Source organism: Sphaeramia orbicularis, chromosome 5, assembly GCF_902148855.1.
Source record: "Sphaeramia orbicularis chromosome 5, fSphaOr1.1, whole genome shotgun sequence".
In the NCBI taxonomy this organism is placed as follows: Eukaryota; Metazoa; Chordata; class Actinopteri; order Kurtiformes; family Apogonidae; genus Sphaeramia; species Sphaeramia orbicularis.
The window spans coordinates 20,697,833-20,725,412 of record NC_043961.1 but is presented as its reverse complement, the minus strand read 5'-3'; the positions used below and the strand labels follow the sequence as shown (position 1 = coordinate 20,725,412).

Genomic DNA, 27,580 nt, shown 5'->3' with positions numbered 1-27,580 from the left:
CTAAGTGTTTGCTCGTAGAGGATTCTGTTGGTTTTCTGAAAATTGGCTTAAGAGTCTGTTTTTTTCCAGCTCTAAATATAAAGTGTTATGAGATAACTTTTGTTAGGCGCTATATGAATTAAATTTGATTGATTGATTCAAACTGTAGGGCGTAGTCATCAGAGCTATAATAACATGTGACCTTGATAACATAGTACAACAAAACAATTGTTAATTTAGGATTGAGTGTAACACAAGGAGCTGGGAGAACCTACTGTTGATCTTCATCACTTTCACATTATTTCAACACTTTTTACTCAACACAAGCCTTTCAGGCTAAACAGGTATGTTTGACCTGTTTCAGTTATCAAATGTCCATCTGCAAAGATACCCATTTCACAGCTTTGAAGTCAGTCTCTCAGAAACCTCAAAGTCCTTGACTGCCAGGGCAGTGTCCCGAGCTAATGGAGCAGGGAGAACCATGGAGCAATCACTGTCGATGTATTTCCCCGTCACTCCCTCCATTTCCTCCGCCACTGCACAGTAGATCGAGCTCACCGCTCCCTCTTCTGCCGACTGTGAAGGAGGCAAGGATGGTGAAGAGGAAATGAGATTACAGTCAACAAATGTTTGTGTAGTATAACCAGTTTAACATTCAGGACAAAACAAAACTGGTGAAAAGTCTCAGATGTTGGAGTGTACAATGTTATTTGTACCCTTTTTCAGTTTCACTGTAACATAAAGTTTGTCGGTAATCTGATTACTTGGCTTCCTTGTCCTCTATGAGTTTGTTTTAAGGAATGTAATGAGAGCAGATCATTATCCTAAGTGGTAGAAAATGAGACCCAGGACCCGGACTGTTAGGGCTTGCTTTCAACTCTCCTCTCAGACAATCAGTGCAGGAATAGTTTTTATAGTCGTCCAAAATTAACCCATAAAGACCCAAACATCCACTGTCCACCAAAAACATCTGCTGATCTAAAATGTATAATACCTGTTGATCCACTAATCCTATCAATCCATGTAAATAAGTGGTGTAAAATGAAGTTTGTCGTCTTTTCATGGTCATCAGATATGACCTATTTGGACGTTCAGAAGCTCTGTAGTGAACGTGGAAACACTGTCATCTTCTCCAACATTGATTCACCAGTAAAACCCATGGAGTTGGATCAATGACAGTGGATGGACACACTGGGTTTATGTTCAGTTAATGATATATTTTGCTGAAAAAGTCACTTTTTCTTCAGTTTCATCTGTTTCTGATATCTATATTATAAAAGCCAAGTGGCCTCTGTGTGTATGCGTGTATCTGTGTCTCTGGATTCACAAAAAATCTGTAAAGAGCTGACTGCGGCAGTTTGGCAGACTTATGGACTGCTGGACAAATGTGGTACAGCATGCACGAATACGCAACAGCATAAAAACTACCACATCTAGAACCTTTGGATCCCTGCGGGTCAATGTGCTAGTAATAATTCTTAACTCTAATATGAGCTTTAATGAACATCTACATGATCAGTAAATTAAATATACCTGGTTTATACTGAAAAAACACAAAATATAGAGGAGAATATTGGAATAATGCTGATAAATCATGTAAGAAATGTTAGAAAGAAAAAAATGTTTGGGAACTGGCACAAAAGTAGCACTGGGTCTTTACTGGTTAAAGTTCTTTATTACTATTATTATTTTTTACTCTATATTATTTGCTTTTGTACTATCTTGTTTTTTGCACTATCCTTATGTGTGTTCTTTTTTTTTCTTGCTTTTTATTCTGTTGCTGTCTTAACCGTCAAATTTTCCCATTGTGGGATCAATATAATCTAATGTAATTTAATCTAATCTAAACATTAGAATTCCTTACAAAACAAACAAACAAACAAACAAACAAACAAACAAACAAACAAACAAAGCAGAGGCTGAACATCCTCTGTTTAACTAAAACACTCCACCATCCTGGAAAATACAGCTTTAACAACTGCACCAAAATGATTTGTTTCCACACCACCAAATTCTAACTGTTCATCATTAAGTCAAATTGGACATCTGTTTTACGTTGAAGAAGCTCTCCTAAGGAGTTACTGAGAAATCACATCCGCAAACAGACCAGCCTGAAAAAAATACAACAGCTGTCCCCATAAGACGTTTAAACTGTGTCCAACCACTGAAATTTATGAGATTCAGAAAATGAATGCTGTTGACTAGGCCATATAATTTTACAATTATGTGGCATAAAAACATGGGCAGAATTGGAGTACAAAGGTTCCCAGTGCTAAATGCTAGTTTACTGACTGTAAACAATGAACTTAAAACTTTTGAATAACAAAGTCATTTTACAGTCTTGTTACTACACTGTGTTTAACAAAACTCCAGCTGGGCTGTCTGTGAGAAAAATGTACATTTGATTCAGTAAAAAGAATCTCTGAAAGTCCAGTTCTGCAGGTGAGTGAACTGTCATTCACAGCATTCTATTTACCCTTAAAATGTATGAACAGAGCAATAATTTAAAGATGGACAATCAGAGCATTTATTAGTGTCCAAATTAAATGAATGAGACCGGAGTGACACCAGGAAAAAATACTGACTCAGTATTTTTGGAGCCAACATCTAATGGCTGTCAGTGGGATTACACTTCAGATATTTTATTTTACATTATATGTATTTTGGAGCAGCTCTGAGTTTTACTTATTTTGCAAACACGCTAACTCAAATATGATGGAGCTGTTCAGTTCACTTCAGTCCAGTCACATTACTGCTGACAGCTGTGTCTGCTCATATTCAAGACAATGCACATCAGCGGACACTGACTATGAAAACACACAAAGTGTAGTGTTGTCCGCTGGAAGAATCCTATTTACTGACAAAGTTATCCACTGACCTCAACAGAACCTTTCACTTACTAAAGTCAAGAATGAAGCTGAAAAACAGGCCTGGTGGACTTACAGAGAGGGCTTGGAGGCTCTGCCAGTGTAGTGATCAATAAAATGTGGCTAAATAAGAACATTATGTAAGCTTATAAGATGTTTCAAAGATGTGCAAAAAGACTAAATCCAGCACTTTGCTAAACCTGTAGGTGCTTAGACAGGCATTACAATGTTTACTCAACCCAAAGCTCAGTGTTTCTTCTGAACACATACTCCAGGAGTTATTAATTGACTAGGCCAGGGATGTCAAACTCATTCTAGTTCATGGGCCACATTCAGAACACTTTGACCTCAAGTGGCCAGATCAGTAAAATAATAGTATAATAACTTATAAATAATGACAACTCAACTCAACTTTCAGTTTGTTTTGGTGCAAGAAAAAGGAAAATTACAGCATGAAAATGTTTACATTCATTAATTATCCTTAAACAAAAATACGAACAAGTGGTGCCAGGTACAACAAACCCCGCCCTTTATTTCGCCCTTTATAAGTAAATGGGAAAATTAAAAAAAAAAAAAATCACAAAAAACTTTAACTTTGACCTACCTTTCCCAAAATGTAATGACATTTATTCTGGGTCACTGGCTATAAACCCAGTTAGGTATGAACTGAACCAATAGTTTTGCTGCTAAAGTGTTAACAAACAATGAAACACACAAACCGAACCAAAAATGCCCTCCTGAAGGGAGGTGGGGTAATAACCTGAGCATCCATAAATAACCTGAAATTTCTTTAAAAAAAAAACAAGGGCAATTTTAACAATATTAGGCCTCAGCTTATCATTTACACATGTGCAGTAGAACTTACAGATCACAGTAGATCTAAAAAGGCATGATATATTTAGCCACAGGCATCTGGAACGGAAAACTATTGCATTTAACTGTATGAAAATAACTTTTCAGGACTCATTGACACCCCTGACTGTCAGTGTTTTCTGTGTAATTTTTGCACTTTCCATATGTTTGACTTTTATTTTATTTAACCTTTATTTAACCTTTATTTAAGAACCTCTTTTTCAAGGGAGTCCTGGCCAAGAGGCACCCCTGACACCCCTGGACTAGACATTTCGGTTCATTTCAGACCGATTATAGTCAACTATTAATCAGAGGCAGATTCATACTTCTGCATTTACACCCACAGTGCATCATATGCAAAAGTAAAAATAAACTGTGTCCATACTGATCATATGAATGACTACATATACTGTCACTATGACCCACAGATGTATCTTAGGAGACAAAAATAAACTACACAAAACATTACCACCCCTAACTCTTTACTAGTCATAACACTGTCACAGAATAATGTGGCAGTAAACAGCTGAAGTAAAGCCACGGATATGTCATTGTGACCTGGCACTGCACTCACAGCTGCTTATCATTTGTCTGTTGTGTTCACTCAAACTTTTCAGAGCAAAACTGAATTCCTAGAACTTCCTAGCACTTTTATAAACCTTCTGCTAAGTCCATTTAACATGCTGAGTTATGTGTCTCTGCAAAACATGTGGTAATACTTGTCTCTTTTGAAGTATTTTAAGCTTGACATTGTGTGTGTTCTGGCATTCGCTAGTAATCATTAAAACAATCTTTACTGCGGACAATTACACATGCTGTCTCTAGTGTTCTTACAACAATGACAGAGTACACGTTATTTATACGTACAAATCAAGTCCACAGAGTTCATAACTGCAGCATTAGGGATTTTGAAACCCCTTTGGAAACAATACATTTGCCTTTTATTGTATTTTGGAAAAGCAGAATGCAACATATCCAGGCTCACATTGTTGTGCAGGATGTATTTGTGAATGTGTGACTGTGTGTGTCTGTGATTATGTATGTATGGATATACTGTAAGTGTTAATTCTTTCTTTTATACAGGCAGCTTGTTTATTTTCAATGACATGTTAAATCTCAGAACATAACCAGTGATAAATCCTTCAACAGCCATCACTAGCAAAGACTGCGATTATCAATAATTTCATCCTGTGCATATATAACATGAAGTTTCAATGACACTTTATGGCAGTAAAATAAATAAAATGATTTCATGGTTGTGAAGTGATACATTTATATCCTCCTGAGACCCAGCAATGCACTTTTGTCCTCTGTAGGGGATAAGAGTTTCACAGTTTTACTTTTACTTTTAACAAAAACAAAACAAAAAAATGCTGTCCAATGCAGGATATTCCATTAAAAAAATGTACGCGAAAAAACTGTCGCATCATGCTGTTTTCATTCAGGGCAGCTATTTAATGTAAAAAAGCAAAAATCTTTACCTGTATCTGGGTCTCAGGAGGATATAAAAAAAATATGATGGATTATAAGAGGCCACATTCATGTTAAATTTATAAAAAAACCTCTTGGTTCCGGACCCTCATGAAATCTTGCATCTGTGTTGTTAGATAAGCCTGACAGACCATTATTTTCATGGGTGCCTTCTTCAAAACTCAAAATAAACTTACCCTACCAGTCACACCAAACACTCTCTGAAACCAGTGCCAGGTTCAGGGGGAACTTTTGCAGCCGTTAACTGACATACAGTACAAACAACACATGCACATGGAAGAAATACAGTTTACTCACCTTGAAGAAGCAACTTCCAATAAGGTTGAAAATAAAACGGACGTAAAGAGGATAGTATCTTAAAACCTCCGTCATGACAATGCCAGGGTGGACAGAGTTTGCAGTCACACCTACATGCACACACAGACACGTAAAAAGACATGAATTACATTATAGAGAGTAAAAACAGGCATCCTGGCATTTACAGGGTTTAAAGCAATGGTTTCCGACCTTTTTTGGCTCGTGACCCAAATTTCTGGTGACCCCAGGCATTCAAAATGGAGACTTTTTTTGCCAACATTAATTTGTTTTTGATCATGTAATAGTTTGCTATACTATGTTGCAAATAAGCATTAATTTTAGATGACATTTAGTCTATATAATGCATATTATTATGGACGGAGGCAGTAAAGCCAGGCGTAGATTACTGCACAAAGTGAGAATTTTATTTTCCTTGGTCAGGATATGTACAGTCAGTCCAGCTTGTATTTACAAGGCTGACAATTAATACTGAACAAACAATAACTCAAACTATGAATTATGAAAGAGCTGCAGAATCTTAAACCGGCCACAATGAACATTTGAAAGATAAACAGTACCACAGTGTTTCAGTTTCAGCTTCAGAGTTTGTCATGTCTTTTATGGACTGGGACTGTCTCTCTAAACTCCTCATATATTCTTTATTAGTATGTTGTTGTTTTTTTGTTTTTTTAGTTTTTTTTAATTATTTTTATCAATTACTAGAAATTTCAGGCGACCCCATTTGAATTCCAGGCGACCCCACATGGGGTCCAGACCCCAAGGTTGAAAAACGCTGGTTTAAAGAGAGAAGAGTATGACTGTAGGATTTCATTAAAGCTATAAATCTGTATGTGTCTCAACAACAGCATGATGTATTGACTCTTTATCAACAATAATCATAAAGGAAAAGAACAGATACTTGTTTTACTTGAATTACAAGTACATACCGTGTACTTGCAACCCAAACATGCAAGTCTGATCTAATCTTGCATCTTGAAATGTAGCAACAGAAGCAACACACTTGCTAGTTTAGTCATGTTTGCAACACAACTCTCATTCACTTTGTAAGAAATAATTTGTCAGATGATGGACTGTTGACTAATGATTATAGAGGACAAAAGACTGTGTATTGTATAGTTACATCTCAACTGGCTTCAAATGTAGGATAAGCACATCATCTTCCCTAAAAAGTGATAAACCTAATAATTTCAGGTGTGTCTGTACCTGTTCCCTGGAGCCTGCGTGCCAGCTCATTGGTGCAGATAACATTATGCAGCTTTGTGTGGTTGTAAACTTTATCCATGTGATAAACAAGGTTCTCGCCCTGAAAATGAGAGAAGTCCACTTTGCCCTTCTTATGGTTGACTGAGGCCAGAGTGACAATACGGGCTGGTGCTGACTGCTTTATAAGGTCTGAAATGAGAGGCAAAGTGAGGATGAAAAAACAAGAAAAATGATAATACAGTGTGTTACAGAGCTGACAGTCATGCACTTCACATTTATTTATTTGTTTGTGATCACCAGGGGTCCTCATGATTTAACTGCAAAAAAGGAGGTGTCTAAAAACAAGATAAAAACACTAAATCTGAGGGAAAAGGTACTCAAAACAAGTGAAATATCTGTCCATGCAGCAAGAGAATTTCACTTGACAAAATTTCTTGAATTCTACAGATGTATGAACACTTAAAATAAGAAATTGACTCTCAAAACAACATACCGTACTTTCCGGACTATAAGCCGCTACTTTTTTCTCATTTTGAACCCTGCGGCTTATACAGTGATGCAGCTCGAGTATAGATTTATACAGGCTAACGGTCACCAGGGGACGCTCTAGCAGGAAGTGCAAAAGTGTGACAGACAGGTGGAAGAGGTGATGGGGAGAGGAGAAGGTTTTATCTTAATTTTTAACAATCATTTTGCGTGTCATGCACAAACCCTTATCATGGAAAACACACGAAGAAATGCATATTTTGCAGCTTTTAAGTTAAAAGCAATCGATATGTCTGTCTAAGAAGGAAATGGAGTTGCAGCACGGAAGTGCCATTGAGCAACAACGGAGGAGAGACGTAGAAGGTGTGTGACGGAGCCTTTCTAAGGATGTTCAACTCCAACACTGAAGATGATGACTGCAGTGGTTTCAGTGACAAAAGGAAGATGAAGATAGAGATCAAGGGCTTTTCTAGGTTTTTTAACCAGCCGTGCCACTGCCATTTTACTGCCATGTTACAGGCACTATTTGAAAAAAAGCAGTTAAGGTATGGAAATAAATGTTTAAATAGTCTTTCTGTTTACCATCTTTCTGTGTAAGTATCACCTTCGGCTTATAGGTGCACCTTATAGCTCAGAAAGTACGGTAAATATCTAACACTTCTACATCTAAGTTTTTTTTTTTTTTTTTTTCTTTATCTTGGTAAGAACCAAATAATTTGCAGTGTTGGGACTGGGATGTTTGCACTTGAGACCCAAAAGAGGAATTTAGTATCTCATCAGGACCCAAACTTACAAAATACATCATGACTTACCAAAGATTTACAGTTTTAATGACTCTTCCAAAATTAAAGGTTTTTTTCATGCCATTCTTATGTCTTTTAAGCTATTTAATCCTTTTACATTTATTTAAATGTAGTTTTAATCTTTTTGCATCTTTCACATTATCTGAATCTTTCTACATATTTTGTTATTTTTGCCTTTCTGTATCTTTTATGTTGTTTTAATCTTTTTGTGTCTTTGCATCATATTCTTTATATGTCATTCAAGTTGTTTTTGCCTAGTACTATGTTTTTTTACTGAAACTTTTCATATACATTTCACTTGTATTTAATAGGGTGAACATTCTTCCTGAGACTCTTCACTTTTCTTCTGTTTTCTTTAGGAAACTGATGCCACATACTTTATCATATCTATATTATAAAAGCCAAGTGGCTTCTGTGTGTGTGCATGTGTGTGTGTCTGGGGATTCACACAAAATCTGGAAAGAGCTGAGTGCTGCAGTTTGGCATATGTATGTATTTTTGGTCAAGGTACAGACTAGCGAAAACAGCAGGTTGATAGGACCAATATTTTGGGAGATATTAGTAATTTTAGAATACAATCACCTTACAATCCCCTTGCTATACCCAGAACACTTTGGTGGTGACCTGCTGGACAAATGCGGTACAGCATGCGTGAATACACAAAAGCATAAAAACTACCACATCTAGAACCCCTGGACCCCTGCGAGCCAATGCACTAGTTATTATATATTTTGCTCTGTCAGCTGGTGATAAATATGTTGTGTTTTCCACTCGGTTGGGAGATTTATTTATTTACTTAAGACCTTCAAGACACCAAGACATTGTGAAAGACCAGGCAGATGACCTCTTAGAGCCCCAGGCTGAATTTTATTCCACAGCAGTGTTTCAAAATGTGGCAACTGGACTGTCACCATAGCCCCTTCCCTATGACATCCCTGTGGGAAACCTCCCTAAAAACGAACCCTGTATTATTCTTCCTGTGTACAGAACTGTGATAAGTGACAAATAATTGTATTCCAATACTTGCACATGCTTATGTGTTTATCAAGCAGTTTGTGTTTTGCAATGAAGGTGGTTGTTTGTTGATGTTCATTCCCATCATTCATTTCTATGCAATACTAGTTAGTTTTACACACTGTTGTAACTGTAGAACAGCAGAAGAGAGGCACTGAATAACTTGGGAGCTACCATTTGAAGTGATAACTTTGTAACTTTCTAAGATTTTGTATATTTTTGATTAGCATTTTTCTCTTGGGCCCCAGTAGATTCTAAAAACACCACTTGCATTTAAGATTTTCATATTCACTGACTCACAGGATATCTGTCTACGCCTCAAGGACATAAACAGCCTATGGCGACTAAATGATCTAAAATAACTTTTGAACCACTAACTCTATCAAAATGTTTTAATATTTCACGTTTTCAGCGACATAAGATATGAGCCATTTATTCTATTAGAAGTTCAATACACCATCATCATCTGCGACAAGTTTTCACCAATAAAGCACATGTAGTTTGACAAATGGCAGTGGTTGTAGATGCAGTTTTTTTTATCATGCTTGTTCATTGATGATATATTTTGCTGAAAAATCCACTTTTCCCTTCAGTTTTCTCTTTTTTCATACAATAATGTTTGACTATTCTTTCGGCTTTGCAAACATCTACAATGTCATTAATTAAATGTATTCAAGTACTTGCTTTTAACCAAAAATGCAAAATCCAGAGGATAGCATTATATTAGATGGTGACAAATCACTCAGGAAAGGTTAAATATAGAGAAAACTTCAGTTGGAAGCTGCCACAAATGTTGTAGGTGTTTAAAGGTCTCACCCAGCAGCAGGTTAGTGAGAAGAAATGGTCCAAGATGGTTGGTTGCAAAAGAAATATCGAACCCATCTTTAGTTATCTGCCTGGGTAAACCTAAAAGAGAAAAACAGATTGACATGTGGTTATATAACATGTTGGAAAAGTGTCTGTGTTGAGTTACTTTCCCAATAAACGGTGCAGTACGTCACTTCCCCAGATGTTCCAGATGTGTAACGGGAGTGTTCTGAATACAGTATATATATATGAATATTTATTTACTGATTTATTGGCTCATATGAAGTCAGTCTTGGCCAGGTTAGCATTACTTATTGACAGCTTTGTGTCTGTTTTTGAAATGTTGTTTACTGTGGCTTTGAAATGTGCAGTTTTGTGTGATGTTTCTGTTGCATCACCAGATACTGCAGCGTTATTGACAAGGATGTGGAGTGCTTTCTCTTCTTCTATTATCCTTTTTGCAAACTCTCTGACAGACTCCAGAGATGAGAGGTCGACCAAACGGAGGTGAACGTCATCATTTTTTGTTTTCTCTCGTATTTCTTTAACCGCTGCCGTCCCTCGGGCTTCACTTCGACAGGCAAGGATAACACGGGCCCCACGTCGAGCAAAGTCCAAGGCTATGAACTTCCCGATCCCTAGCAGAATAGGAGAAAGCAAAATCAGTCTTCAGGATTTGATATTTAAAATACCAATATGTCTTAGAAATTGTAAAATTGTCATATTATTTTCACAATGGAAAAAATACCTTAATTCATGTTTTTAAGATTTTGTGTTTTATTTCACCATTGGTCAAAACAACAAGAGCTGGAAAAATGGCAAATGTTTTCCGGGGCAACAGTGGCCAAGTATGTAAGTGGAAACAAAAAAAAAGTCCAGCAATGGAGAAAATGAGAAACATCTGTAACAATAAAGAAGTTTCAGTTGGGACCGCAGGTAACATGATCAAAGCACTGAATACTGTTTCCTCTCACTGACTGAAATCAGCTTTACTTCACAGTGAAGGAAATACAAATCAGACTTACATTTTCTCCTAAAAAGTTTTTATGTTTACATAATATCTAAATTAGTGCTGACTTGGCTGGGATTTGTAAACAAACCCCAGTCTTGTGGGGAGGCTAAACATGAACCAGAGTACCACCTCGGCAAGATGAAAATGGGGTTTTTGAGACAATAGCATTGTAGTTAAATATGGTTTATAGTTTGTCTGTCAAAAAGAAGCTCAGATTTTACTCTTTAAATCCCACTGATCTCTAAGGGGTAGCCTTCCACAGAACTCATGCAACAGAGAGAAGTTTCTTGTTTTCCTTGCACCCACCTCCTTTTTTTTTTTTTTTTTATTTAATTTAATTTAATTTAATTTTTATTTATTTCACATTTTAATCAGTATAATACAATCCAGTCTCTTCAGGTTGAGGAGCAAGAAAAGAAACAAAAGAACAGAAAAACAAATGAAAAGAACAGCCCGTGTTTGTGTCAGAATATGTTTAGGTCCCTTTATAGACACATTTTTCCCTGAATGTCAGCCTTTTTCCCCAGTTTTTTATAAAGATTTTCTTTCAACTTTAGTTTATATGTAAGATGTTCCATGACAAGTATATCATCTATGATTGAAAGCCATTGTTTGTAAAACAGAGCATCAGTCTGAAGCCCGTTCTTTGTTATGGCTTTCTTCCCATCCACCAGGGGGATCTTGGCAAGATTTCAGTCTCCTTTATGCACTGTTTCTTCCAAATGTTCAAGGTAAAGAACAAGACAAGTATTTGGGACTGCATATCCCAACACATCACAGAGAGCTGAGTGAACCTTCCCCTAGAAGGGTTGAATATTTGTGTGTTGCTGGAATATTTCTAAAACGTGTGTGTGATCTGAATCCATGCGCCCACCTCCTTTTTAGTTCTGCTCTGAAATGTTTTATTGAATTTAAGCCCAAAACCTTTGCTTTGTTGGACTTTGCTGGAAGTCATTTTCCTGATGAAATAACATTTTGATCAAAGTTTTAGTTTCCTGGCTGATGTCCTCAGATAACATTTTAACACTGCAAAAATCTAAATCTTACCAAGAGTATTTTTCTCATTTCTAGTCAAAATATCTCATCACACTCAAAATAAGACCTAATCACCTAAAGAGTAACTTTTCAATGAGATATAAAAACTTATTTTTAGACAATAGATCTTGAAAATCTTATTTCAAGAAATCTTACCAAGATAATTTTCACTTGTTCCAGTGGCAGATTTTTTACTTGAATTAAGCAAAAAAAAAAAAAAAAAAATCTGCCAATGGAACAAGTATCTCACTGAAAAGTTACTCTTTAGGAGATTATGTCTCATTTTAAGTGTGATGAGATATTTTGATTAGAAATGAGAAAAATACACTTGGTAAGATTTTGATTTTTTCCAATGAAAGAACTGTCATTTTTTTTATTATGCCATACGATGAAATGCACCAGCTCCACACATGGTGCTCCACATCACCATTCTTCTCCATACCTAAAGCTGATCATTAGGGCAATACCATATGGTTTTTGTCTCCTCTGACAAGTAATGTAAAAAAAAAAAAAAATCCTCCAAGCAGTACAATCTGTGTATCACTACTCACATAGATCGCTTTTTGGATTCAGATGATACTATAATCAGTCTGCAAAATCTTTACTGTTTCTTCTGAGTCTTGGTTTTGAACCTGTCACACTTTAACCTCTGTGATTGTAAGGATGCCTGTATCAGTGACATGAACTAAATCCTTGTGATTTGATTATGAAAGCTGCCTCTCAGTGACAAATCCAGTGAACTTTTTCACACAGCTCACACTCACAAACAAATGATTGCAGCTCTAACATCACTCTTATCTTTACCTTTATGCAGATAGAACACACAAGCCAAATGTTAGACACCAAAGATGAGGCAAGAAAAATTTAAGAGACACTATTCTCTAACAAATTTTCCAATGACTAATCAAAGATGACAACTAAATCCTGATAATAAAGCTCTGAGTGTACACCTGCAGTTGTGTAACCATCCATCTGAGGAATAATAGTGGAGTCCTGTTGTAGATTAACCCATAAAGACCCCAAAATCCTATCAATTCATGTAAATATTTGGTGTAAAATACAGTTATTTATCTTGTCATGGTCATCAGATATGACCCATTTGGACATTCAGAGGCTCTGTAGTTAGCGTAGAAACACCGTCATCTTCTACAACATTGATTCACCAGTAAACTCACGGAGTTGGATCAATGACAAGTGCATGGATACACTTGTTTTTATGTTCAATTATTGATCTTTGGTGAAAAACTCATTTTTCCTCAGTTTTCTCTGTTTCTGATATAACCCTCTACTTTAATCTGAGCTTTTATGAACATCTACATGATCAGTCAGTTAAATAGAGGAAATTACATGATTTACACTGAAAAAAATGCAAAATAAGGAGGATAATATTACAATCAATGGTGATAAATCACTAAAGACAGGTTAAATATACGGTAGAGAAAAATTCATTTGGGAGCTGCCACAAAAGTAGCACTGGGTCTTCATGAGTCAAAACCATGAACAGCTATGACCGACGTCCTTTATAGTTGGGTTTTCATGCAACTTTCTAATAGACTCTATCGAAGACTTAACCAAATTCTTTTAAATGCTCTAGTTCTGCTTCAAACCTCCAGCTTTAGCAGTGAGCATATAGACAAAAGGTATGGAGAGTGATGAATTCAATGACTCAACAGGATGTTCAATTCCACTCCTGGGACTCATGATTGTGAAATAATTCACAACACATGTGCAGAAGTGCAACAACAGAAACAACCGTACACCAGACCTTGAGCTGTTGAAAACATCCAGCAGTGGGTCATTGTTTTAATTCAATGAAAAACTCAGACAAGGACAAGAGTTTAATAAATTACAAGAAATGACTAATTTATGACTGGTTTGTCAGGTGATCAGATCTTTTCCACTTAAGAATCACAGATGGATGAGAAGGAGCATTTGCTTAGAGTAAGGATGCAGTAATTGCCTACTGCCAAATGTTAGGCAAGGAGGAAGAAGTGGAGACGCTGATAAGAAAGAGAACAGGAAATTGTTTGGAAAAACAATAATTGTAGGTCTTGTTGGGGTTTGCCAGTCATAAGGGCTTAATTTGTTAGAGCAGTGGTTCTCAAACTTTTTACAGCGGAGTACCCCTGGAACATATATTTTTATCCAAGTATCGCCAACTCTCGCTTCAGCAATTTTGATTGAAAAAAAATGAGGCAAAATTTCTTCCTGTGCCAAAGGTGTATGTTTTTATTTAGAAAACTTTGTGAACAAACAACATATATTTAACTTTAATATATTAAAAATAGCAAATCTTCATAAGCAAATTTTGTGCAAAATATAAACTGAAAAGCGGCTTCTTGCTAAGAAAAATATTAATATATTAAATGATCATGAATGAATAAATGAACCTTTCATCAACAAAAAGTAATTACATAATTACTCAAATAAACTCATGTTGAATAATATACAACAGAAATGTTCTTAAAATGTTACCAAAGCTTAAACAAGATGGCAGACAATAATAATAATAATAATAATAATAATAATAATAATAATAATAATAATAAAAAAAATGTAAATCTTAAAATGAAATAACGGCAGTGTGTCAATTTTATTATTATATGAATGTATTCATTGTGTTTTATATTTCAGTATTAATTCTCATTATTTATTTTGTATTCAGAACATGATGATTTATTTAATGTATTTTTCCCCAACAGATTTCAAATACCCCCTGGGTTTCTTCCAAGTACACGTACCCCACTTTAAAAACCCCTGTTAGAGGAAGTACACTCAGATCTTTTTCCACATCAAAACCTCTGTTTTACCGTCACAGTTCAACAATAAGATGATTATTTTCAGCCACCACATGCCTTTGTGTGGTGGCCCAGAGGTGCAATAGCCCAAAAAATATCCATATAAGGAAAAAAAGAGAACAGCCCAAAAAATTATCCACTATAAGGAAAGAAAGAGAACAGCCCAAAAAATTATCCACTATAAGAAAAAAAAAAAAAAGAGAACAGTACAAAAAACGTATCCACTATAAGAAAAAAAAACATCATCCACCTGTTCAATTAAGGGGGTGCTGTTTACCCAGAAGGTCTGTTGCTTTAAAACTAAGGCCACCACAAAAAATAAAAGCATAGGCTGAAAATATTTAAGGCCTTCAGCTAATGTGGCTAATGCTAAGGAAGTAACCTACCAGAAGTGGAGGTCGGTGCGCTAAAAATAAAGTTATTTTTAAAATAAAATTATATTTAAAATATTAAAATATGCTTTTGTTTTTTGTGGTGGCCTTAATTTTAAAGCAAGAGACCTTTTGGGTAAACAGCACCCCCTTAATTGAAAAAGTAGTAGGGTTTTTTTTTTTCTTATAGTGGATAATTTTTTGGGCTGTTCTCTGTTTTTTTCTTATAGTTGATAATTTTTGGGGCCAGTGGATAATTTTTTGGACTGTTCTCTTTTTTTTTATCTTGTTGTGGATAATTTTTTTGGGCTGTTACACCTCTGGGCCACCGTACCTTTGACACCAAGTCCTCTTAAAACTTGTTAATTTTTCAAACCGCTTGATGGAAGTTATGACTCTGTTAATCTAAACTTTTACTGCCACAACTCATAAAATCCTAATGGCTACGCAGCTTGTCATCCTTTGTGTTTCAGTTGTTTCCCTTCCATGTGTTAATCAGTCACTTGTATATGTGGTGCATTGGAACTATCATCTGCTCTTTGCCTGTTCTTTGCATGAATCCATGTGGTAAAAACAACTCCAGCTACTTTCGAACTGTGCATGCAAAAGATTATTTCAAATCCTCCATGCTTCCTTGTCGATACAGTCACTGCCAACGTCTGCTCACTTGCTGCCTGACTTGTTTGACAACCACCAGTGGTATATCCGAACTCATAAACACTTGCATGAGAAATACTCTCTAAACTCAGTGTTCACATGCTTGCGTACCTCGATTCCTACAAATCACCCTCTTTCTCAGTGAGTTTCAGTGTTTCTCATAATCTGTAGTCAGAATAAATAAACTTCCTATGATTGTAAAGAAAGAATGCTGAAATTCCCGGTATCTTTAACAAAAATTATACTGAAAAAAAAAAAAAAAAAAAAATCAGGTCCAAATCGTGGCCTGTTTAGAGGACTTTTATTCAGTGCACAATGAATGCAGAGGGTGACAACTAGGCTGCAAGATTTTTGCTTTCTTTCCGGAGAGTTTCAGGCAAAGATTATGTTTACAGGGAACAATAGGCAAAACAAAAAAGATAGGCTGAGCTATGTTAACCTTGTGAAACTGAAGGGATCAACAACAATGTCTGTATTCTACCCGGAGGGAGGGAGCTCAAGAGACTCAAACTAACAGAACAGATTTACATAAGATCAATACATTGTTTTCCTCTCCTTTTTTAAGTATGTTTTGGGTATTTACAGATATAGTTTCAAATCAACTCTATTTATTTCCAGGGGAAATATGCATTTATAGTACAGACAGTAGGGAAAAACATGGGAGTAAGAGGAGTGACGACACACAGCAGAAGTCCAGAACCAAACCCTGGCTGCAACAGGAGTACATCAGCAACATTTGTCTGACAGAGAATCACAAGACCTATGTTTATGCACAAGCACTTGGGACTCTGAAATTATTGCACCCGTTTTACTACCTAATAAAAGCCAAACTAAAAATCACTATTTAATTAGGTTTGAACTGTTTGAACTGTATTTAGTATTCAGAATATATTTAAAGAAGCTCTCAAGCTTCTAAACTTGACATATTTCAGTGACAAAAAGTGCAAATCTTCAGCCTATGTTATTGTGTCAATGTGGGGTTTTAATTTAGAAATCTAAGTATTGACCTTAAGAAGATGCACAAATTTTGGCAGAGTCTGAATGAAGGACAGTTGGACTTTAAACCTCAGAAGCTATAACAGATTGAAAAAATAATAATGTAACTCAAACTCATGATGTTGAGTTGCACTCCGGTCATTCAAGAATTGGTCATTTGAGCCATTTTTACATATAGGGCTGGATCTACTAAAGGTTTGCGTGTATAAAAATGTGTGCAAACTCATTGCACACACAAAAAAAATGTACAAACTGATTTACTGTCAGTGTGCACTAAGGGATGCATCTTTCAAAGGTGCAAAAGAGCACATCTGCATCCAGTCAGTACAATTGCTGCAATATGGGGCATTTACATGCAATTATGTGTGTGCTGAGAGGAGAAAATGTAAATATATTATTGTAGCACACGCAAAGTGATTTATCAAACACGAAAACAATTTTGCTCATAGAAACTGCATCTATATTTAACACGTCTCAAAGGGAGGTGCAAACGGTTTGTATGCGTAATTGTGCACACATGGCTGCGGTTATTGTAGCAAGAAGGAGACATTGAAACAATGAAACAAGATACAGAGAACACATTTTTCACCCTCGTGTTAACATTCTTGGAATAAATGAGGAAACACTCATTAAAACATGTCGCCTATCCAGCCTTGTCATTTTGGAGCTGTTGGAGGAAGTCATAGCAGATTTGGAGCCAACCACAAGAAGGAGTCACACAATACCTGCAATGACAAAAGTCCTGGCAAGTTTACATTTCCTTACGTCTGGATCATTCCAGCGCACTGTTAAGATAAGATAAGATAAGACAAGATAAGATAAGATACTCCTTTATTAGTCCCACAAGGGGAGATTCCAGATTTTTTTTGTTACCGCCATTAGTGCTAGCGTATCCCAAAGCAGTTTTTCTAGTGTACTGTTTCCATGACAACAACCAGTAGTGCACGCAAAACCTTCATTTAAATGTCTCCAACACGTTTGCACTTGTTGTCATTTAGGGTATGTACACACTCTTAGTAAATCACCCACAAACCGCGGTTCAACCCCACATGCAAAATTCTAGATTGCACACGTAAATTACTACACGCAAATTGGGATCTTAGCTGATCCAGCCCATAAGGTACTATTTTTTTTTTTTTTTTTTTTTTTTTTTACATATTTGTCAATTTTTATGCTTGTTGTCACCAGCACTGACATATTCCATCACCACTGGTCATATGATTCTGCTTAAAGTTTAAAATCGTGATTTAGTGTTTAGAATGACTTGGTTGCTGTAAAGTAAGTAAAGTAAAATAAATGTATACAGCTTCTTTATGATGAAGTCAACAAAAGTTAGTGAAATTATTTGGATCCGGATCTGATTCTGGATTTGGTGTGACTTTAAAAAATTTCCCCATTATAAGAGATAGGAAGTGGATTGATGCAATAACTCAGTAAATATAAATGATATCAAGTGTAAATTTCTACAGTCCAGCCCTGATGGGGAGATGACCAAAACATAATATCCACATGCTGATCAGGATCTTCTTCTGGATCCAGGAACTTACGGAAAATTTAACACAGGCTTTTATGGGGAAAATTTTCAATTGTCTTCTTCTCCGAAACTACTGTTCTGATTGACTTCAAACTTGGTATACAGCTTCTTTATGCTGATGTCAACACAAGGGATTGAAATTATTTCGATCCGTACCTGATTCTGGATTTGGTGCGACTTTGAAAATTTTTCCCTTTATAAGAGATAGGAAGTGGATTGATACAATAAATCAGTAAGTATCAATGATATCGGACTTCAGACTTCAGACTTACTTTATTGTCATTCAGTAAATTCACCATCAGTATTTTATTAAACAAAATATCGGTGCTTTGCTCACAACAGTTTCAGTTTACAAAAAAAAAACAAAAAAACACACCTTGCGAAGTATAAAGTAGCCTAAAATACTGTACTCATTTAAAATGTATATCTATATATATGTATAAAATTTTTTTAAAAGACTAAAAGACTAAAAACTAAAGTGCATAGTGCAATAAAAGTGCTTCAAATTATTGCACTAATGAGGCAGCAGCAGATTTGGAACAAGTCCTATTTTCCTTGGCTGTTCAACAGTCTTATGGCCAGGGGGAAGAAACTATCTCTGAATCTGCCCGAGGTCAGCAGCGTGAACAGTCCGTTGTGTGGGTGTGAGGGGTCGGAGGAGATGCGCTGGGCTCTGGACAAGCAGCACTTGCGCCCAATGTCCTGGACGGGGGAGAGCGGGGCTCCCACTATTTTCTCCGCCGTCCTCACCACCCTCTGCGGGGCCTTCCAGTCAGGCAGAGATACAGCTGGTTAATACACTCTCTATCGTGCCTCTGTAGAAGGTGGTCAGGATGGGGGGCGGGGATGAGACTCTCCTCATCCGACGCAGGAAGTGCAAGCACTGCTGTGCTTTTTTTCACCAGAGCCGTGGTGTTAAGAGTCCAAATTAAACTGTCGGTGAGTTTCACCTCCAAGAACTTAATGCTACTGATGACCTCTACTCCAGTGTCATTGATGAGGAGAGGTGTATGACTGGGCCGGGTCTTCCTGAGGTCAACAATCATCTCCTTTGTCTTGTTGACATTAAGGATCAGATTGTTGACCCTGCACCAGTCCACCAGATGTTTCACCTCCTCCCTGTAGGCCAGTTCATTGTCATCCTGGATGAGACCCACGACGGTAGTGTCGTCCACAAACTTAAAAACATGATTGGAATTGAACCTGGGACAACAGTCATGGGTCATCAGGATGAACAACAGCGGGCTGAGAACACAGCCCTGTGGGGAACTGGTGTTCAGGGAGATGACACTGGACTAGTTGTTATTCACCCGAACAGACTGGGTTCTGTTGGTCAGGAAGTCCAGTAGCCAGTTACATAGGGGGGTGCCGAGACCCAGGTGCCCCAGTTTGCACACCAGATGCTGGGGGATGATCGTGTTGAATGCTGACTTAAAATCCAAGAACAGCATCTGCACATAGGTGTTCTTCCCCTCCAGATGTTCCAGGCTCAGGTGGACTGCAGAGGAGACAGCATCCTCTGTGGAGCGATTCGGCTGGTATGCAAACTGGAATGGGTCGAGTGATGGTGGGAGTTTGGAGATGATGTGATCCTTAACTAACCTCTTGAAGCACTTCATTATAATGGGGGTCAGTGCTACAGGATGGAGGTCATTAAGGTCCATGGGGTTTGGTTTTTTGGGCACTGGTATTATAGTGGCAGCCTTGAAACATGATGGGACGGCAGTTTGAGACGAGATGTTGAAAATGTCAGTAAGGACACAGGCCAGTTGGTCTGCACATTCCCTGACAACCTGTCCGGGAATATTGTCAGGGCCCGCCGCCTTCCGTACGTCGACCTTTCTCAGCGTCCTCCACACATCTGCTGTTTCAAGCCTGAGTGCCTGTTCGTCGGGGTGGGGGGTGGTGTTTAACTCCTCAAACCGTCCGTAGAACTGGTTCAGTTTGTTAAGGAAACTTATATTGTCCTGACAGGGGGAGTGAGCAGCTTTATAACCAGTAATGGACTGGATGCCCTGCCACAGACGTTTGGTGTTACCTGGGTCCTGGAAAAAGCCATGGATCTGCTGCCCTTGAGAGTGCTTTGCTGCCCTGATGGTCCGTTTCAGGTTAGATCTGGCTATTCTGAGAGCCCCAGCATCGCCAGATCTAAAGGCAGCATCACGCTCTCTCAGTGCAGCCTGTACCTCCTTGGTCATCCATGGTTTCTTATTGACCCTAGTTCTAACAATCTTGGTAACACAGATGTCCTCTGTACGCTTCTGAATGTACGCACTTACAGTTAAAGCATACTCCTCCACATCTGTGTGTCCATCATCAGTTGCAGCCTCCTTAAACATGTCCCAGTCAGTGTTCTCAAAGCAGTCCTGCAGCGCTGACATGGCTCCTTCGGGCCACACCTTTACCTGTTTCAAGGTGGGCTTACCTCTGATGAGCAGGGGCTTGTATGCTGGGGTCAGCATAACAGCGAGGTGATCTGAGGAGCCAAGGGGAGGGCGAGGGGCTGCTCCGAAAGCCTTCTTAATGTTGGTGTATACCAAGTCCAATGTCTTCTCACCCCTGGTAGCAATGTCCACATGCTGATAAAAATTTGGGAGGACAGTCTTCAAGTTGGCCTGGTTGAAGTCCCCAGCCACAATGAAGACACCCTCTGGTGTCCGATATCAACTTGGAATTTGAATTTTTTACAGATCTGATTGGAATATGACCAAAACATGGGCTATTTCTGTAATATAATAAAATACACATAATTGGGTGATAATAAATGGCATCTGGATACATTTCCCAAAGCTTTTAATTTGGCCAGTAAGCTACGGGGCCATTGGTCCTATTTTTAACATTGTTCAGCAGCTTAATGGACGTTGGGAAAAATGATAATTTGAGGCGGTTGGTTTTGCACTTTGGCATACGAAATCTTCTTCCTGATGGAAGAAGTTTGTTTTCGGAGGACAATGGATGAGTCAGGTCTGAAGAGATTTTTGTTGCTTGTTTCATGACCGACTGGTTATACAGATTATCTATGGACTGATATTCTCTCATACCTATAATCTTCATTGCTGTTTTGTGCATATTGGCCAGCCTGTTCTTCAGTTGGACTGATAAGTTGCTGTGATGCCGTATCTAATGAGGCTCTCCAAGATAGCTCTGTAAAAAATCAGCATCATCTGCTTGCTGACCCCATACAGCCTCAATCGTCTTAAAAAATACAGTCTTTGCTGCAGTTTAATTGCACAGGTTTTCTATGTGTGGTTTCCAGCAAATAAGGTTATCAATATGGACCCCTAGGTGTCTGAATGTGGCTACTTGATTGACAATCTGGTCTTTGATGACCACTGGCTCGTGTGTGGTCACTTGTCTCGGGACAAGAACCATCTCTTGTGTTTTTGTCATATTTAAAACCAGATGATTCTTGTCACACCACTTAATGAAGGTGTTGATCTCATCATGTATACAGAAGTGTCCATGTTCTTATGCAGAAGACTTACAATTGCTGTGTCATCTGCAAATTTAAAGATAAAATTGCTGGGGTGGACTTTCCAGCAGTCATTGGTGTGCAGTGTGAAAAGTATTGGTGAAAGCACACAGCCTTGAGGTACTCCAGTGCTAAAGTGTTTGATTAACAGGTTGGTGTGCATCTTACTGTGTTTTTTTTACCCCCATATTTCTTTGTTTTGTCTGTTGTCTCTCATTCTTCACATTCCATCCTGCTGTTTCACTAATTCTCCACTCATAAATCCTTTTACCTGGAATTTTCTCTACAATCTTGATCGCTAAGCCTTACTCACCTGTTTCCCATTTATTACTCAGTATACATACATTCATGGTTCACCTGCCCCTTTGTACCTTGGATATTGGTTAATGTCTGCTTTCATTTTCATGTCCGGCCTGTTAGTGTGACCAGGCTACATCAGCTATTGTTAGCATTAAATAGCACTGGATCATGCATTCTGTCAGCTATAGTGTGCTACTTATAGCACCAAGAAAAAACATAAAGATTATCTCATTATTGAACACAACTGTAGGTCTACGTGCTAACATTTGACAAGAATCAGAAATTAGTTCCATTTATAGGTGTGCTACTCAGTGTGATTGTTTTCACAGAGTTAGAGTGAACTCAGAGGTTTTTTTATCCACATTTGGGAGGTGAATGTTTCAAATCAAAACTAGAAAAGCACTTGGAGAGTGCAGACCTCCACCAAGGCAGATCAGCCCCTTGACCTTGACCACGATTCAATCACCTGGTGACACTTTTTAGTCCAAGTTATGACTTCATGTTCATTTGATAACAACAGCAAGAATAAAGGACCTCTCCCAGCTGCTCAGTCTTAAGACAATGCACCCGAGTTTCACCTTCCATGACATTACTATGGTATCTGTCTGTTAAAACAACATTTTATATGCATTTGCAACATTGCATGTGTATCATACAAGATAAAACATGAAACTGTCATAGGCCTTTGAAAGAGAACTTTGACCTATATTTTCACACTTTATAACCTGATACTAGTTGCTTTTCTCTATCTGCAAAATTGAGGGAGTTACGGTAAAAAATTGGGTATTTTGAAAACCATGACCTTTCAAAGTCATCGAAGGTCAACAAAATTGGTACCAAATGAAAGTTATATCCCACTTCCTACAAGCTGATAATACAAAGTTAGTCGATATCCGTTTTAGTTTTCAAGGTAGAAGCTGTTTTGTGAATATTAGTCCGGGAGCCAGGATAGCCTACCATGCACCCCCCCCACACATCAAAATGTCACCTGATTTTTTTTTTTTTTTACCTTTGTGGTGTCCTAAATGTGAAATTGAGTGGTAACACTAAAGCAACTCATTCCCAGTGTACTTTTTGACATCATGCTTTAGGATACTCCGAAGCGCGATATTTTCCACTGCTCTTGTGGTTCATTTTTGCCACAAATTGACTTATATATTGTAGCCATTTACCCATGGCAATTGCAGCATGTTATACATCAGAAAAAAGCCTAGAATCTCTAGTTTCCAAATATGATCATTTTGTTTTTGTACCTTTATCACAATAAAAATGACATATGATATAAGGACAGCATGTCTTAAAGTTAACCTTTTCGCAAAAAAAATTCATAGCAGCAAACAAACTTTTTAAGAAATATATATCTCTGACAACTATTGTGGTGATATATTACATATTCCTGATAGAACACAGTATATATTGCATATTCATGCTAGAATTACATGCATTACGATGTTTTGATGCCTACATGTTTAGATATTAGGGTATTCAAAAGTTCAGTATTTTCTGCTACTCTTTCAGTTCGTTTTATCTTAATTTGACATACACTGTAACAAGTTTCTATAGTTTTCACAGCATTATTACTGTATAATGAGCAAATGCTTACTGTAGAACCTGTATACAGTATGTTGCTGTAGATCTGCAAAGCATCATGGGCAAAATTAATTGGCGGGTGAATTCTGCAGTAAAATATATTTTACTGTAAATCAAAATACAGTCATTTTGAGCGGGATTTTTTTTGTAGCTGCCCTCTTTGGGTCATACTACATGTTCAATATTGAATGTCCAGAGGAGGCAGCCACATCACTGGAATTTATCCAGAGGTAACCATGTATTTGTTCTTAATATTCTTCACTAGGGATGGGAGCAAGTATTTGTTATGTGACCACCTACTCCACAAGTAAAATAGTACTCAAAATGTATCTGATTTTCACAGATTTTCACCGTTCAAACTTTAAAATGTTCAGTTTCTTTAGGACATTAGTGCTTGTATTTATATTTATATTTTTCTTTTTTTTCTTTTTTTTTTTTTTTTTTAAATATTCAGTTTTTTATGCCAAAAATTTTTAATAGTTTATGGAGAAATCAGCACTTCTTCTAGTACTTGATGGCAGCGCCTGCGGCCAATCAAACTTGAAGCACTTTTTGCACTTACTAAGGGTTTTTCCCTCAAGTCTAAATTCTTACTTATGTTGTACGTCGCTTTGGACAAAAGCGTCTGCTAAATGAAATTGTAAAATTGTAGAAATCTTCAACAAGCCACACTTTCAACTTTTTCAGCTGTATTTTCAACATTTCTTTTCAGCTCTAAGCGAATTTTAACCACCTAAAACAAAGCCCACCCAAATAAATCAATACTGGTTCAAGAATGCGCTAAATAAAGGATATTCCCATTTTTTACATCGCCATCAGACAGCCCATTCCTTTGCCATAACATTTTCTCAACTGTATTACTTCAAAAAATCCAAATTATCACTTCAAACAGCAGTTCTTTATTTTTACTCACCATGCAAAAGATAGAAAAGCAAGAACGGCTTTTATTGGTTCCATGAGAAATGTAAGTCTAAAATTTATGCACATATCACACATCTACATGTTTTTTTTGGCTTCATCATTTTAAAACAAAAAGTTGAGTGATTGTTTTTGTTTTGGAGTATTCAATAAAATACCCCAAATTTCCATTTCACAGTAGTCAACTATTTGCTGTGATACAAAATATATCACCATATTACAGTACTGTAATAGTAATTACAGTACTGTGATTGGTACTGTTATGACAACTAGACAATTTCCACACGTGGAAATCGTGAGAGGGGCACGGGGGTCGGGGGGGCATGTCGGTTCGACGTTGCCAAAGACTTCATGGTCGGAGGGGAATTCTGTGTTCTGAACTCCCATTCACTTTATATGGACAATCTGTGTGTCAAAGTTTGGTGGCTGACGGACGTCACCATTAGTAGTAGTAATAGAAGTAGTAGTAGTATTTTTTGTAGTAGTAGTAGTAGTATTTTTAGTAGTAGTAGTAGTAGTAGTTTTAGTTGTAGTAGTAGTATTTTTAGTAGTAGTAGTAGTATTTTTAGAAGTAGTAGTAGTATTTTAATAGTAGTAGCAGTAGTAGTAGTAGTAGTATTTTTAGTAGTAGTTGTAGTAGTAATAGTAGTATTTTTAATAGTGGTAGTGGTAGTAGTATTTTTAGTAGTAGTAGTACTTCTAGTAGTAGTAGTAGTAGTAGTAATATTTTTAGTAGTAGTAGTCTTTTTAGTAGTAGTAGTAGTAGTGGTAGTAGTATTTTTAGTAGTAGTAGTAGTAGTCTTTTTAGCAGTAGTAGTAGAAGTAGTTGTAGTATTAATAGTATTAGTAGCAGTGGCGATTTCTCATAGACTGCAAGGGAAGCCCGGCTTCCCCTAAAATTACGAAAATTAAATATGTTCGGTTGTGTTGACATTTCATTGACTACAAATGTGTTAGAACACGTTCATCTCACAGATGAGTTCGTTCAGAATCAGCTTTATCACAAACTAACGGACGCGATGTTGTTCACTTCTCATCCATTCCCGTTGCGCTGTTTTCTCATATACCTCTGCTCAGTGCATTTGTCCGTAGACTGCGGGCGTCTCTGGGCTTCAGTGGGACTGAGTGGAACAGTTTTTTTCATTGCGTCAAAACTGGACGGTAATTGGATAAATGCCACGATGTTGTCCCGCCCCCAGACGCTGGGCGTCTCTGGGGGTGAATGGAGCTGTGGGCGGAGCTCGGCCGGGCTGGACGCCAGAATCCTACATGCTGATTGGAGGATCGGTCGAAAGGGTGAATCCCGTTTGATTGACAGCTGTTTTCAGATCTACTCCTTCACTGACACAGTTTTATTTAATACTGTCGCACATTCTGCTGTGAATTCAAGAGAGAAACTACTACGAAATTACTCATTCACTGTAAATGAAACCCACTCATTGGACTTCCTTGTTTCAGTGTAACATAATTTCAGCGTTTTCTTGTTTCAGTTACATAATTTAATCATTTCTTGTTCGAGTTTAATATCGTTTTGTAGATAGTTAAATCAATCAAACTGTCGGCTAGGTCGGAGTGAAAGGAGCATCTGTTGTTTAAAAAGGCTGAAGTCTTACACCCACAACACAATGGGCCAAGGCAATCTAAGCAGAGAGGACACTGGTCCAGTCCCTGGGAAAGACGCCTACTTGGTACGATAAGGTCACTGAGCATTTTCTTAATTCTTTTTTTTTTTTTTTTTTTTTAAATGTAAGCCGACAATGAGCTTCCCCTGCCGCCACTGATTAGTAGTATTATTATTAGTAGAAGTAATACTAGTAGTAGTAGTTGTAGTTGTAGTCGTAGTAGTAGTAGTTGTAGTTGTAGTCGTAGTAGTATTAGTAGTAGTACAAGTAGTACTAGAAGTAGTAGTTGTGGTAGTAGTACTGATGATGAAGAAAAATAATAAACGCGCAGGAGAGTAATAGGTGCTCGTGTCGATGCCCGAGCCCCTAATTACAGTATTTTACAGGTACTGTAATTTAATATACAGTAAGTATGCTGTAGAATGTAATACAGCAACTTACTTGCTAATTGCTGTCAGCAAGTTACTGTACATTTCACTGTATCCTTGTTACAGTGTAGGAATACATCTCTTGGCAATTGCAACATGTTAGACATCTTGACAGTCTATAATAATCTCTAGTTACAAGTAAAATAATTTTATTCTTGTAATTATAACATACTAAAATTACAAAATAATGATATGATAAAACATATCAATAATGCTTGAAATGTGACCGCATACAGACAGACAGACAGACAGACAGACAGACAGACAGACAGACCAATAAGTGGACCTCCTGACCTGTATTGGCTCCGGTCACTATAGCCGTCTTCCCATTGAGGCGGACGGTGCAGGCGCGCGGATCCCAAGGTCCTCTCCGCTGCAGACGCACAACAAACGACAGCAGCAGCGTGGAAAAAACCCACAGCGGGTGATAAAATATATTCAGCCAAGACATTTCACTGCCAGAGAAGAGCGTCTATCAAAATGTATGAAAACTGGATCCCGAGAACTGTCGCGAGCTCTTTATAGTAGGTCCAGGTCCAGTAGGCGTGCCCAAGAGTTTAGCGCGTGCAGCCTGTCAAAGTCTGATACAGCTGATAAACAGAGGCAGTGGAGGAGCACTGGGGCTGGAGGGTCTGGGGGTGGGTTTTAAAGGGTTTGTAGTGTTCAGGAGGGCATCTGATTCTTCTCACCATGAACTTTGGAATAAAGGAAACTAAGAAAACACAGACTTTTGCCCATATTACAGCAAAATATGATCAAAACAAATTAATGTAAACTTACCCTCATGAAAATATGGCACATTTGGCTCTAATTTCTACTGCAAATAAATTTCATTTTATGCTTTAATGGTTTTATGTTTAATTTAAATAAAAGGGTTTCCTATTTTGGTAAATGTTAAATATTCCCACATTTTTTGTTATAGTTTGGTCTGAGAAGAAAAGCATCTTATTCTCAGTTGGCTTACCTGTTTAAAGTGTACCAATAATGGTCACATCAACAAGCTGTGCTGATTTGAAGTCAGACTAAC

General features: G+C 37.5%; 1 protein-coding gene across 1 annotated transcript; it reads right to left on the bottom strand.

Annotated features, from left to right (window-relative positions):
• Window positions 1-15: 15 nt before the first annotated feature.
• Window positions 16-27,117, bottom strand: LOC115419566 (retinol dehydrogenase 12). The gene is made up of 6 exons (XM_030134437.1): window positions 26,848-27,117; window positions 10,219-10,458; window positions 9,830-9,919; window positions 6,711-6,899; window positions 5,487-5,596; window positions 16-555 (listed from the first exon to the last, which is right to left on the bottom strand). Exons 1-6 carry the CDS (start codon window positions 27,002-27,004, stop codon window positions 376-378), a joined length of 966 nt encoding a protein of 321 aa, XP_029990297.1. The 5' UTR covers window positions 27,005-27,117; the 3' UTR covers window positions 16-375.
• Between the last annotated feature and the right edge of the window lie 463 nt (window positions 27,118-27,580).

What these genes read in the sequence shown, in the direction of transcription:
- LOC115419566 (XM_030134437.1), bottom strand. Translation starts at nt 27,004, where the DNA reads ATGTCTTGGCTGAATATATTTTATCACCCGCTGTGGGTTTTTTCCACG. An exon ending in AGTGACCGGAGCCAATACAG is followed by an intron (nt 10,459 to 26,847) that starts GTCAGGAGGTCC and finishes CTATTCTGCTAG; the next exon opens with GGATCGGGAAGTTCATAGCC. An exon ending in CAATAACGCTGCAGTATCTG is followed by an intron (nt 9,920 to 10,218) that starts GTGATGCAACAG and finishes TTTCTCTTTTAG; the next exon opens with GTTTACCCAGGCAGATAACT.